The following is a 13,196-nucleotide window of genomic DNA, read 5'->3' on the forward strand; positions in this document are numbered from 1 at the left end:
CCACTTTTTCCCCCCATGCAGCTCCACTAGTAGACAAGGGCCAGCGACATGTTTGTAGTTAGTGGATGTTGTTAGGTTGTAGATGGGGGTTGCAGCAAAAAAAAAAATGGCACAGAAACGTTGTCGTCGCAGGGGTGCGTGGAGGGTGCCCCCTCCGCCACATCCCAGTCCCCTTCTCTAACACAACACAGTCCCAGCTAATTAGTGGTCCCTATGGGAGACGTCGTTAAGCAGACCCTAACGAGCCGCACGGCGCTCCACGGGTCAATCTAATCAGACAGAGGGCCAGGGAGGAAGTGGGTCGAGCCTTATTAACGCCATCAGTGGCGGGGGCAGGGAGCCGGACAGGGAGCGCGAGGCGGAGGCAGGCAGCCACTGATCACCTTGAATGTATTAAGGGGCAGGTACTCGCCAGCGCTGGCCGTAAGACCCCATGTAGTATGATGGGGTGACAGACAGGCGGGCGTGCACTCACATCCAGATACTTACAGGCAGAAACGTGTAGAACGGTTACCAAAATAAAAGCATGCAATATGTTCACAGAATAGTGTATATCACAGTAAATTTAATTCCACAGATGCTTATACAGTATACAATATATTATAGTGTTTGTACTTTAAGATCTTATCTCTGTTCTGCAGGTACTTGGCACTGTACAAAGGACTGGTTCCAAAGATAATGAGGCTTGGACCGGGTAAGAAAATATTGACACTCATTGTAAGGCCAAGACAAGCAATGTTTACGTGTCAGTTTCATATTTGATTAAAAATATAAACGTATTTGTATATTAACCTCACATTATTTGCATATTGTGAGCCCATGGTGCTGTCTACTCCCTGACAACAAACAAGCTTTCAGACTTGATCTGCTTTATATTCTTGTGACATCTCATTTTTTGGACCATGTGACATTAACCTTCAGCTTCTATTGGAGGAATCACTCGTGTAGCTTAATTCCATGGAAATCATGATGAACCATCCCTGTGGCTGTGTGTTACAGGTGGAGCCGTGATGCTGCTGGTCTATGAATACGTGTCTGGATGGCTACAGGAGAACTGGTAACAGAGACAAACAAAAAAAAAAAACACGTTAGTGCCTTATAATAATAAACATGTCCAGTGTTGTCACCTTATCGCCGAGTCATCAGACCAAATTAACTGAGAATCAGAGAATTCTTTATCCATATCTCAGGAAATACAAAAAAAACATTTTTGAAGTCGATTTAAAGGGCATAAGAACATGTTTTTAATTAATCTATTTACTACGTCTAATGCATGAATGCAATGTTCTCATTTACCTTTATGACACTGATTGGATTCTATGTTTTTTTGTTGTTTTTGAAGTGATGGGTTTAGTGAAAATGTGACGTCAAAAGCTAGAAAAGAGGCAAAGTCCAGCCTCTTCCACTGGAAACACAGGCAAAATATATAAGTTGGACAAGTAAACATAAACAACCCATAAGTCTGTGAAAGATCATTTTTAAGTCAAGTCTTTTTTCCATGAGGTACCATTTGTTGTGTTGAACCTTTCACTGAACTACATCATGTAAATATACATCACCATGACGATGGCACATTTCACCTCAAACCTCACAACACTCACAAGGGGAAAAAAAACAAACTTACCAATCTGGCCATTGTGAGAGTATAAAAGGAGAGCTCTGGCATGCAGGATGAAGTCTAAAAACGTCCGGTTAACAGCACCTTTGAATGTGAAGTCTAGTTTCTAACCACACAGTCCTGAAAAAGACGATCACTTATTATGTTACACTAACATTTCATGGAATTTAATGTTTGAAAACAGACTAAGGACACATTTACGTACTGTATATCTCTAGCTGTACTTGAACACACACAATTATTATGAAGACGATCCATCCATCTCCAAACACTTGTCAAATACTGTACCATAGCTCTGTGTGCTAACACCAGAATTACAGCACTAAAACTGTTACTCTTTTTTTTTTGCATGACTTGATATTTCATGTGATTTTATCAATTCAAACAAGTTATTTGCCTGCATTGCAAAGAAATAAAAAATAAATAAACTCAGCACTTGTTCCCTTATTGTGTGTGTCGGTGTAGGGTTACACACTGATGTGTCCTGTAACTGTAGTATCGTGTTGTTGCGTGTTTGCTTCACTAGAAGCGTTTCAGCTTGGCGTTGATATAAGGGTATCACCTTCCATCAGTTCACCACTTCATCACCCTGCTGCTCGTCACTTTGTTGTTTGAGAACCTGTCAGCTGAAGAAGTTGTGTTAGCCAATCGGGTGTCAGCCCTTTCTCTGTCTCTCTTTCTTTGCGGTCGGCGAGCACAAGCTAAAACAACAAGCTTCAGAAATTCAAATGTGGCTGCAGGAATTGGAGGGGGGTTGTACCACACTCTCTCTCAGCCAGTCTATCTCTAACACAAATATGCAAACACACACACACCTGTTGCACAGCCTTAAGCATAGTGGCTGCTCTTAAGAGACACATCTTAACCTCATCTGGTAGTAGCTTATACACTGAGCCACGTTGGCATTTGACAGTCATCATTAATGTGGGAGTTTCTCTCTCTGCCAAAATGGAACGGCTCCTGGTTCTTTGCCCAGAGGCCTGTGGTGACAGACTAACAACTGCGGCTTGCAGACTGATGGAATTGTAAGCGCTTAACGTGTCCTTTTCTGTAATGGAGTGAGCAGTGTTGTATGTTTGTTTCAGCCTTGACAGCTTGTAACATGTACCACTGCCGGTCGCTAGGCGACAGAGCCGCCCTTTACCTGAATTCCCTGCAGATCATAAATCATCAGCAAAATCTCGTAATCTGGACCTCAGCTGTAACATTTCAATTCAGTGGCTCCATTTTGACAAGCCTGCAATCTGTGCATGGCTCTACTTGCCGCCCCCCACCCCCACCCCCACCCACAATGCAAATATGCTTAATGATTAATATATATTAAAATAGCCATCATTTACATTACACGCGAGAAGCAGCGAGGAATAGGCACAGCACCAGACATCCATTTTTCCTCTCTTGAGGAGGTTTTGCTCACCTGTCTGCTCAATGTTGTTGTTTTAAGACATTAGGAAAACATTCTGGCTGTTGTCAGGATCTTTTAAACATGTTCACTGAGCAGAAACACGCATGCATTCGGCCTGCGTTACTCTCTCTGCTCTGTGTTACCCTGTAAATGGCTGTCTTGTTTCTGATTGCATGTGGAGAAGTAAAGATAACCATATGACACTGAAGTCAGACTCAACATAATTAATTATAAACACGTGTCTGCCCCTATTTTTTTTTTTTAAACTACGCCTTTTTCAGACCTCCTTTTCCATAAAGTGGACTAACATTTGACTACAAGAGCAGGATGTTTGAGAAGCTTCCTCCTTGTCTAGAAAACATACTGTTCCTATTTTTCTTTGTTTTTTTAAATACTGGTGTCAATTAAGACGACCACATTTTAATTTCACTGTATGAGTCAGAGGAGACTAACAAGGCTGTGTGTACTCATGTAGCTTTGTTGAAAGGAAAAGTTGTTTGGCCTTGTTGTGTGTAGGCTGAGGTAAATAAAAACGGAGCATGTAACGTCTCACTATCATTTTCTGTGCGTGATGGATGACGGATGATTTTAAAGGGTGGCCATGAGGGTTGGCTGGTACGGAAAGTGTATGATCATCACGTCCCTGTGATGTGGTTCACATACGGTCAGAGAAACACTACGATCCCTGAGCAACGGTCCGTGACCACTGGATGCGGGGAAGAGTGCTTTCCAAGTCAAATCAGCTCCTGCATTGGGGAGGACTGTTGACACTGTCACATGGAGGGATGTTTATGCTGCAACACATGAGGGACAGAAAACATGGCGTCACCACCACCACCACAGCAGCAGGTAAAGCTATGTGGAGGAGCAGGTGAGCCACTTTATTAAGTTATCAATCCACAACAAATGGCTTGTTTGAATCTTTGCAGGGCTAGACGGGGCACGCCAGACTCGCACATAATTTATTACTCTACACTTCCCCCCCCTTAAAACTGACTTTCAGAAAGTATTTTTTGCATCATTTTGCAAACATGTCATTTGTCAGCTGGCTCGTGTGCTTTTTCTTTTGTAATGAACACGTTGAGCTGGGCCCTGACAAGCCCCATTTGAGCCCTTTTGTGGCCGCTGGAGGTTCGCGTTTGGGTCACATGTCTGATGACCTTGGAGACCGCAGGCCAATGAGCCTATTTGTGGCTCTCTGAATGGACGTGCGGACTCCACCTCAGACCAGGAGTCTGGGAGTCCTTGGCACACAAACGTCTCTCATCAAACATTTTGTGCAACAATGATGTTCTAATTTACTTCCACGAAAACCTAACCGAAAAATATGTTTTTGACTTTTATTGCATAAAGCTAGGATTATTTATATATTTATCACTTTCAACATTTACAGATAAATTCTGTTTTTTTAACAGTTGTTTTTGTTTTTTTTAGGACTTAAATTGTTTGTCACACAGGTCTAATTTTTTTTATGAATAGGGAAAGGGCCACATTAAGTGTAATGAGGTGTGTGCCGATCTGTGCCATTTTAATGGCCCAAAAGAGTTTAAAAGAATGACTTTATGTGGTGACAAACACTGTGCGCGCTCAAAGCTTTCCTGATGAGCTTTCCTAGTGAACCGCGACGCCAGGTAATGGGAAAGAAAACACAGGCCTTGTAGCAGCATGCACCTACTTTTTGTTTTTTATGAAAAGCAGTTTCCTGCTTATGTAAAACAGACCAGTAGGACACAATAACCTGAGTTTAGCATAGCTGGATAACCCCCCCCCACACACCTCCCCCCAAACAACCATCAGACATAAAGTCCAATAACAGCCAAACAATTTAATAAGATACATTCAATTTCATTGTGCAACATTTGTCAGTTGTTAATTCTCAACATTAAGTCCAATGCCAATTTTTTTTTTTTTTTGTCTAAACGTGCATGGAGAGCTCCACGCTTCCTGTAAGGCTAATTGCACTTCATTCAACGTACCTTAATCTAATAAATAAACTTCTCTCTGGAGCTCTTGCACAGGCTACATTTGCAGAGAAGTGGGGAAAACAATGCTCCGTAAGACTTTTATCAACTCATAAACAACAAGAAAAAGCATACAAACATTAAAAAAAACATCAATAGCAATTAATAAGCACCCTGAAACACTAATGCAAAGTTGTTTCCCTTTTCTTTGATTGTGTATTCATGAACTTATACATTACCCCATTTTTCCCACAGACATTTGCAGAATTGTGCAGTAAAGAATCTGAGAGGAGTTGTTTTGATGGATGGAGTAGCAGTCAGTCCTTCAGAACACCTGTCCTGCAAGTTCTTCTAGACAACACGTTTTTTGTCACACAGTTTATTCCTTGTGTGTGTGTGTGTCTTTGGTCTGATTGTGTTTGGCCCCGGGATGAGGGATGAGGGAAAAGGGGAGTCACATGCGCAGTGGCACAAATATTGGTCCTTGGGGCCGAGTCCTTCATAGAAAAGTGGCAGTGAAATGAAGCCAGAGGGGACAGATGTCCCGTCCTCGCCGTCTCTCTCTATTTTCACCCACCACTTTCTTCCCCATCAGTCTGCCGAGGTGACTTCACAGCGCCGAGGCGGCGACCGGGTGGATGGCGTCACGGTTGGCTGTCATGCTCTTGAAGGCCAGAGGAGTGGGGATGTCACAGCTGTGGGGAGATAGAGCACTGCCACTGGCCGGCTGCCACGTGGGTCCGGTCACATAGGCCGACGTGGTGGCGCTGTACCCCATGTAGGGTGACACTTGGGTGGTGGGATGGTGGTAGGGAGGGATGCTGGGCGCTGTGACATAGCTGTTCACTGTGGGCAAGCCATTCGGCGTCTGTAGACAAATAAAAACATCTGCATTATATGGCTGAAAGGACACACACACACACACACAGTCTTTCCTCATGAAGACATTATTTGCCACAGATTACTTATGAAATGAGAATGTAAAACTTTAAACTGAAGTGATCCAAACACACACACACACACAGTCAGCTGCTGGGGTCAAGTTACAGAAGAAAAGTGAAAGTAATGTTGGTTGAATTACAACCAGCAGAGACTTAAATTCTAACTTCACAGCCACCACATTAAAAACACATTCTCCCTATTTTGATGCAAGTATGAATGATCAATTATGCGCTCCCATGCCCCTGGAACATATTAAACAAGTATAAAAACCATACATGCATGATTGACCCTCAGTACATGGGACTTGTTTTCTACTCAAAAGTTGGGCGCTTTCTGTACTCGGCGGAGGCGGAGGCGGTGGCGGTGGCGATGTACCACGCCAGACGATGGGAGACAGGCTGGTTGGGGGCGCCACAAAACAGATGTCATGATAGATTGAGAGTGAAAGAGCAGGAAGAGGGGAAATATGATAGAGAAAGGGTTCGGAGCAATGAATGGGCTTTGCTGCTCTGGCACAGCGACAGGACTTAAGTTGAGGAATTCACCAAAGCATTTCAACAGGGAGGCCGAATTTCTGTTCCTGGGTGGTCTGCGACTACTGAGAAAAATATTTCTACTATTAGGACCCTTTCTGTTCCCCTGACTGAGTTTCTGACTTGATGGATGAAGTCACTGACAACTGCTTCTTAAATATATGTGAAGAACTATCCTGCAAACTTCCATGTATGACAATTATGAAACATAACTATACAGTGAATGCCGTTTTGGTGTGTGTGTGTGTGTGTGTGTGTGTGTGTGTGTGTGTACACGCTTGCGGGTGTCTGTGGGTCTGAGCTGGGTGATTGTGGGTGTCTGGGGCGGGTGTTTGTGGGTGTCTAACCGTGTTTGTGGGTGTTTGCAGCCCAAAGATCATGAAGCATATTTCATTAAGTGCAATATATTGTGTTTTTCTTTTCATTTAAAACAATTAGTAACCTATTTTCCCCATAACACACACAACCAGTGTATATACACACACACAGGATTATGCAAAACAGCAGGAAACACCCTTTCAATGTAAAACGCCACATGATTTCAGAAGGTAATTTAACACCCTGACTGATAAGGCAACAAAATGGTAAATTTATACCTCTGTATCATATTTCAAGTGTACACATTATTTTGTCCACCCTTCCTCCACAACTATATTATATTATATTAAATATATAACTATTTTTATAGCATTTATTTAGCATTTAAAGTGGCCTACATTATAGTATTTTAGGTAGGTCTATTTTTTTAGAATTAATGGATGGTAATAATAATTTAATTTAATTTATTTTAATTTAATGTTTTTGACCGATTTTTATTTTTTTACGCAAAAGAGAAAAAAAAAGAATCTAATCATTCATAATAAAAGAATTTCTCCATTTGAGGCAAAACATAAAAGACTCAGGTCGTCACGGTCTGTTAATGTTTCAGATAAATCATCACAGCGTGTGAATATTTAATGGGAAGAATTTGATATTATACGAATATTATTTTTGTTAAATTTTTTTTTTACTGACCGTTTCAGAGAATTACGGGATCGAGCTGCGACGCGCCGCGCGGAATAAAAACGTGACTGAACCTTAAATCTATTTTAATGACGCTCTTTGGGCGCATCTGCGCAGAGGAGACTGATCCAGGCCTGCGGACAGAACGACCTTCAGAGATATGCTCAGACACAGGCAGCCAGTAATAAGAACTAATAATAATATTATTAATAATAGTAATAATAGAGGAGGCCTGGCTCTTCGGGCCACCGTGCATGAACACCGCTTCTTCCTGTCTGTCTCATGAAGAGACAACAGGCTGAATCCTCCGTGTTTTGGTGGAAACGTGACTGTTCTTCACCATCCTTTGTTTTTCCTGCAGTAAACTCTGTAATTTATAGACTTGTTATTTTCTGCCTTTAATGGCTCCTTCTGTTTTTCTATAGCTGCTTGGCTTAACCGCTCAACATTAGTGTGTCCACTCTGAACGCTGCTAACCTCGCAGCACCGGCCCCTTGTTTCCTTGTTTTCTTGTTTTTCTGTGTAACGAGCATTAAAAAAAAAAACTCCCCCGCCTCCTGATAAAGTGGCAAAATAAATGATGCGGCATGGAAACGCTTTCTGCTGATGTAACTGGAGTCGCATGCTCTACCAAAATAAAAGAAAACGTAAATAAATAAACGACGCATGCGCGCACACACAAAAGCACGGTGACAGTGACCTCAGACCAAACCAAAGTGCACCCTGTTAGGAGGGGCAGACTCACAAAGAGAAGTCAAAATAATTAAAAATCCAACTTTTTATATTTTCATATTTAGAAGTTTGAACTTAAATTTGAAATAATCCTAAAATGAATGTATAGAAATGTACGAAGTAAATCTTAATACACACATAAACGACATATTTCCACGTCTATCTAACACCCGGGTGCAAAATAAAAGCCAAATCCTGAAAGCGTAATGTTGCCTGTGACAAAATTCTCCTATTAATCTCGACAAAGAATCATTGAGCAGGAAACCAGAAACAGGCCATCGATTACTCCCTCTCCTCCCTGTGCGTCCAACATTGTCTGAGTGTCAGGCACGATACAGTTAATTTTAAAAAATCCAGTCAGGTATTAATAACTAAACTTTAGATTATTCAGTCATTCATAAAAAGCTCTGACCCACAGCAGGATTCATTCATGCTGTAAAAAAAGGGCAAAATTTCCAGGCTACATAATAATAATTAAAATGTAAAATACTCAGATTACCTGCCTGATTGCCTCAGGACTCTGGATAGAAAAAAAATGAGGTGTCCAACTTTTTACCTGTGTGTATTTCGCGTCAGGTTCTAAATGCGCTTTATCCATGCCACTGACTAGTGGAGAGCTTGCTGCTGGGAAATTAGTCCTGTTTATAGCGCTCCATTCTTCTAGTTTGGCGCTGGAAAAGGATGGACTGTCACTAACTGGTGGAGGCAAAAGAGAGAAGAGAAGAGAGGGAAGTCAGGAAGGAGTGTTTAAAAAAAAAAAAGCTAAGGCCGCTGAACTCATGCATCCATCAGCCGCAGGTTAGCCAGGTTACATAAGTCAACAAACCCTGTGACATTCTGCACGGGCGCACCGTCATTTTACGCACAAATAGCGCATCTATCGATGGGGTTTCCGTGTGCGTAAAGCTTTGTTTGGTAAAAATAAAATAAACACGAACAATCAGGTTTAATATCTGATACCAAACACTTGAGATAAAATCTATAGAAAACAATCAATGAAGCTGGTCAGACTTCATCCTTTTCCCAACCTAATGTGTTTAGACTGAGTGAGACTAAATGTTTTGGTTCCTCCTGAAGATCAGATGGAGATTTGAGGCCCAGAAGATGGTTGGAAGTAAGACGACTCTCTGGTGGCTCAGAGACGTTTTAGCTCCTGGACAAATTAGATTTACTTTCACCGTCTCCCTGCTTTGATGGATTTTACTTAGTGTTTACCATGCAGAAAAGTCAAACCCCACCATTGTCATAACTCGATAAAGAGCTTCTGTATGTATGTATGTTGGCCTCCCGTGCGCACAGAATCCATTTTACTTGAGACTAAACCTCTAATAGGAAATCATAATAAGTCTGCAGGCTTCTTCTTCAACTTATCAAATACACATAAATAAGCTGCCACAGGCATCTGCTAATAATTTAGAAATACATACACTGTTAATAAAAGCCTTTTTTAAAGCACCTTCCTCTTCGTGTCATTTCTGCCTCACATTTGTCTTATTTAGATTGCTCGACTTTGCGCCGAGCGGTGGACGCGCAGAAGGAGCCGGGGCGTGTTTCGGCATGGCAGCCCCTGAACCCTGACAGCAGCAGCAGCAGGACTCTGGCAGTGGTCTGACAGTGGACTGACTGGAAAACAATCTCTCAGAAAATCCCTCTCACACCACGGAGCCGACCATTAACACTGATTTATGCCGGATCCTGTTTCACTGTTTCCAAAACAGTTGTGGTCTTATTGAGTAGAAGGCAAAGCTATCAGGGCCTATACCTGCATGCCTGTCACACACAAACACAACACACACACACGCGCAGGAGAGAATAGTGTGAGTTTCTTTCTCTGAGGCCTAAAATCACGCAGCCTGCTGAATACACACTTCTGCAGAAAGTATCTGGCTCCAAGTCATGGCAAACATTCAACACACCTCATTGTGATACACTTCATCTCGCAGCCCTTTCCCTGCGCTGTCCCTCTAATATTCCACATCCGCCTCTTAATTATTACTGCAAAGCCCAACCATCTGTTTCTGAACTAACCTGCCCCGCTTTCAAATCAATATCAGCAGGCAGGTCAAATGGCATCAAGCGTTCTCTCCTCATGGAGGCCTGTGAGTTTACAGCGTTCCAATACTTACTTTTGGAGGCCTATAAAAACCATTAGACTAACTCAAAAGGAAAAAAAACAAATGCCCCCTTTTTCTCCCAAACACACACACACATTCGCACTCTTACGCGCAAGACCTCTTCAAAAGTTGGATATATGTAGAGCAATAAACAAATGTAACCGCCTTCTCAGCCATGCTTACTTTGTTGCTCTGTAATAGACCGTATCCCCAGAATATCAGTTACAGAGTGCGAGGAAGGCCATATCCTGTGCATGGCCATGTGTCCGGGAAGAGTGGGCATGCCAGGGGGAGTGGGCACTTTGGAGCTCGGGTATGAGTACAAGTGGTTGTAAGGTAACGTTGGTTGTGGCGGTGGGTGAGGCGCCTGCTTGCCCGAGTCATACTGACTCTGCTGGGACAGATTCCCAATCTTGTTCCGGAGGATCCGACTAATGGAGCTGACAGAGGGCAAGTTGAACTTGTCGCAAACCCCGTCGGCGAGTAGCCTGTCCCGGATCTCCCAGGCAAAAATCCCCGGGTCTCTCTGCTTGTATGTCCGTATGTGTTTGACAACGGTGGGTGTGGTGACCCGCGGCTTGCTGCCTCCGATGGCCCCTGGGAGGATGGAACCGGTCTCGTTGTAGCGGGCCAGGATCTTACTGACGCAGCCATGGGAGACGCGCAGCTGTCTGCTAATGTCACAGGGTCGAATCCCAAGCTGGGCCAGTTCCACTATCCTGAGGCGGACGGCGTTGGGTAGCGGCCTGCCGTTTACGAAAACACCACCGAGTTGGTTCACTTCACCGAAGGCAGGCTCTGGTGTCAAAAACAAACACACACAAAAAGGGCAGAGACATTAGGTAACCTCCGGAGGCCCCGCCACACACTTCTAATGACCCGGATTAAACAGCCTATTTATTAAAAGGCCCCATTTATCTAATGTCACATGAATCAAACCGTACAGTATTATTTTAACCCTATCACTGTCACGATTTGGGATTAATTTTAAAAAACATGCAGCCCACCAAAAAAACTTAAACAACACTCACAAAAAGGCGCAACTTCTCCCACTTTAATTATCTAAGCTGCTCAGTAAATAAAAAAACCCCGTTTATAGCTTTGAGATGTCACTTTAAAAGTTTGGGTGAAACATGCTGTCGAGCACACAGGCTAAACTTCAGCGTTCAGTGCCAAAAGTCATGCGTAACTTGGCACATTGTAATTCAGCGTCCCGTTCTCTTCCCACCGGATTGACGCCTAAAAACGACCCGTCAAAACATCACAGGCGGATAAAGTAACGCTACGTTTCTCTCCCTGGTCGTGGGGACGTTGGACCGCTCGCTGCATCCCTGTCAAGAAAAAAAAAAAGCGATCCTGAACACTGAACTCACCCATCGTATTAAAGCCGCAAATGAAGAATACGGTGTCCGGGTTGTGCCTCCTGCGTGGATCCTGCTCCGCGTCCAGCGTGTCCACTGGTCCAAAAAAATCGCGTCCAAGAAAATCTTCTTGTGCGATAAGGAACAAGAGGGACAAAATTCTCGATCTGTTTCCTGAAGGCGCTGCAGACAGGCTTACATTTCAATCTGTGGAAATCTGGAGGCTGGGCTTTCCAAAGCGTCTCCCCTGCTGATTGGCGCAGCTCTTCTATCTGCTTTCTAGATTTCACAAAGCTGCTCTGCCATTGGTCCAAAAAGTTTGACATGACAAGTCCTCAGAGATCTCCCCCCCATTCCTCCTCCTCCTCCTCCTCGTCCCACACTCTCCCACCAGAAAGCAAAACTGGAGATATAGCATCATGAATGAGTTTGTTATTGACACAGATAGGGTGAGTAAAAAACGTAATATCAATACTTTGGAACAAATCTTCACCCTTTGAACTGTGATGTGACGCTGAATAAAACCATGCGTAAAATCCGCTCCATCACAACAACTCCACCTGAACAATATTCATATTTACAGAGGGGCGTGTAACTGTGCGTATCTTATCCCCAATTATCTGCCATTTTGTTGTGTTATTATATTATGCATGCTTCTGTTTTTAAATAAGGGTTAACCCTTTCAAAATAAATCAAAAGCTCCGTGTAAATACTGGACTTTGGGGTGGCTTAACGCTCCACTACACCACCTTTCATCTCAACCTTTTAAATGGCATCATTAAGGGAAATGGGAGGAAATGAATGATTGGTTTTGAGTAATGTCATTGGCTGGCTGATGTTTGTAAATTGTACATCAGTGCGCGCCAGAATTATCAAGCTTTATCTTATTTGATTGTGTTTTTTTATCTCCCTTTACGCATGAAGCATAGACTGTTAAACACAGCAAAACAAATATATCACAGGACAACAATCTGTGGAAAATGTGGCGCATGTGTGTAACCTTTGGAAAATAAATCATCCTGTAATTTCTGTAAATAAATACAAAGAGTCAAATGTACCTTCAGTGCCAAATTATAATTGTGTATTTTTTGATTTATTTAGACGTGTGTGAAACGAAGATTATACTTAAAGCTATTATTTCAACTCAGTCAGATTCACTGTTTTACTTTTTAATTGTAAGGCCGTTTGCGCCAGACAGGCCAAATGTTTAGCCAATTACGCACAACAAGGTTTAACGGTAGGCAGACTTTTAGAGCTCTTATTAGATAAAAATAACTACTTTTTATTTCTTCTTTAGATAATTACCTTTCAGACTCAAAGTCTGCAAACCAGCAGCTTACAGGGGGGATTATTTCTTAACTTAACTACCTCTGCATACATGCACACCTCGGTGCGCAGAAACCCCACTTGCAAGCAATAAGAAAGATTTGTTACTTCCCGACACAAGAAACAAACACACGCCATAACTTTGCGCCTTCACTCTCTCTCTCTCTCTCTCTCTCTCACCGTTTTGACACATGCTTTGGGG

General features: G+C 42.8%; 2 protein-coding genes across 2 annotated transcripts in view; one reads left to right on the forward strand and one right to left on the reverse strand.

The window, feature by feature from the left end:
• Positions 1-2,050, forward strand: part of slc25a21 (solute carrier family 25 member 21) — a 68,848-nt gene extending 66,798 nt beyond the window's left edge. Inside the window, exons 10-11 of the mRNA XM_028396347.1 lie at positions 642-694; positions 1,000-2,050. Of these exons, the coding sequence (XP_028252148.1) occupies positions 642-694; positions 1,000-1,061 (115 nt within the window). The 3' untranslated portion in view covers positions 1,062-2,050. The remainder of the gene's footprint in view (positions 1-641; positions 695-999) is intronic.
• A 2,778-nt stretch (positions 2,051-4,828) lies between these two features.
• pax9 (paired box 9) lies at positions 4,829-11,827 on the reverse strand. Its single transcript, XM_028396453.1, has 4 exons — positions 11,681-11,827; positions 10,491-11,105; positions 8,750-8,889; positions 4,829-5,852 (listed from the first exon to the last, which is right to left on the reverse strand). The coding sequence occupies exons 1-4, from the start codon at positions 11,682-11,684 to the stop codon at positions 5,595-5,597; spliced, it is 1,017 nt and encodes a 338-aa protein (XP_028252254.1). The 5' UTR covers positions 11,685-11,827; the 3' UTR covers positions 4,829-5,594.
• Positions 11,828-13,196: the final 1,369 nt, after the last annotated feature.

Source organism: Parambassis ranga, chromosome 22, assembly GCF_900634625.1.
Source record: "Parambassis ranga chromosome 22, fParRan2.1, whole genome shotgun sequence".
NCBI classification, from domain to species: domain Eukaryota; kingdom Metazoa; phylum Chordata; class Actinopteri; family Ambassidae; genus Parambassis; species Parambassis ranga.

Coding starts and splice junctions, on each gene's coding strand:
- pax9 (XM_028396453.1), bottom strand. Junction 8,890..10,490: donor GTCTATTACAGAGCAACAAA/GTAAGCATGGCT, acceptor TGCCTCCACCAG/TTAGTGACAGTCCATCCTTT. Junction 5,853..8,749: donor CTGACGCGAAATACACACAG/GTAAAAAGTTGG, acceptor ATTTGTCTACAG/ACGCCGAATGGCTTGCCCAC.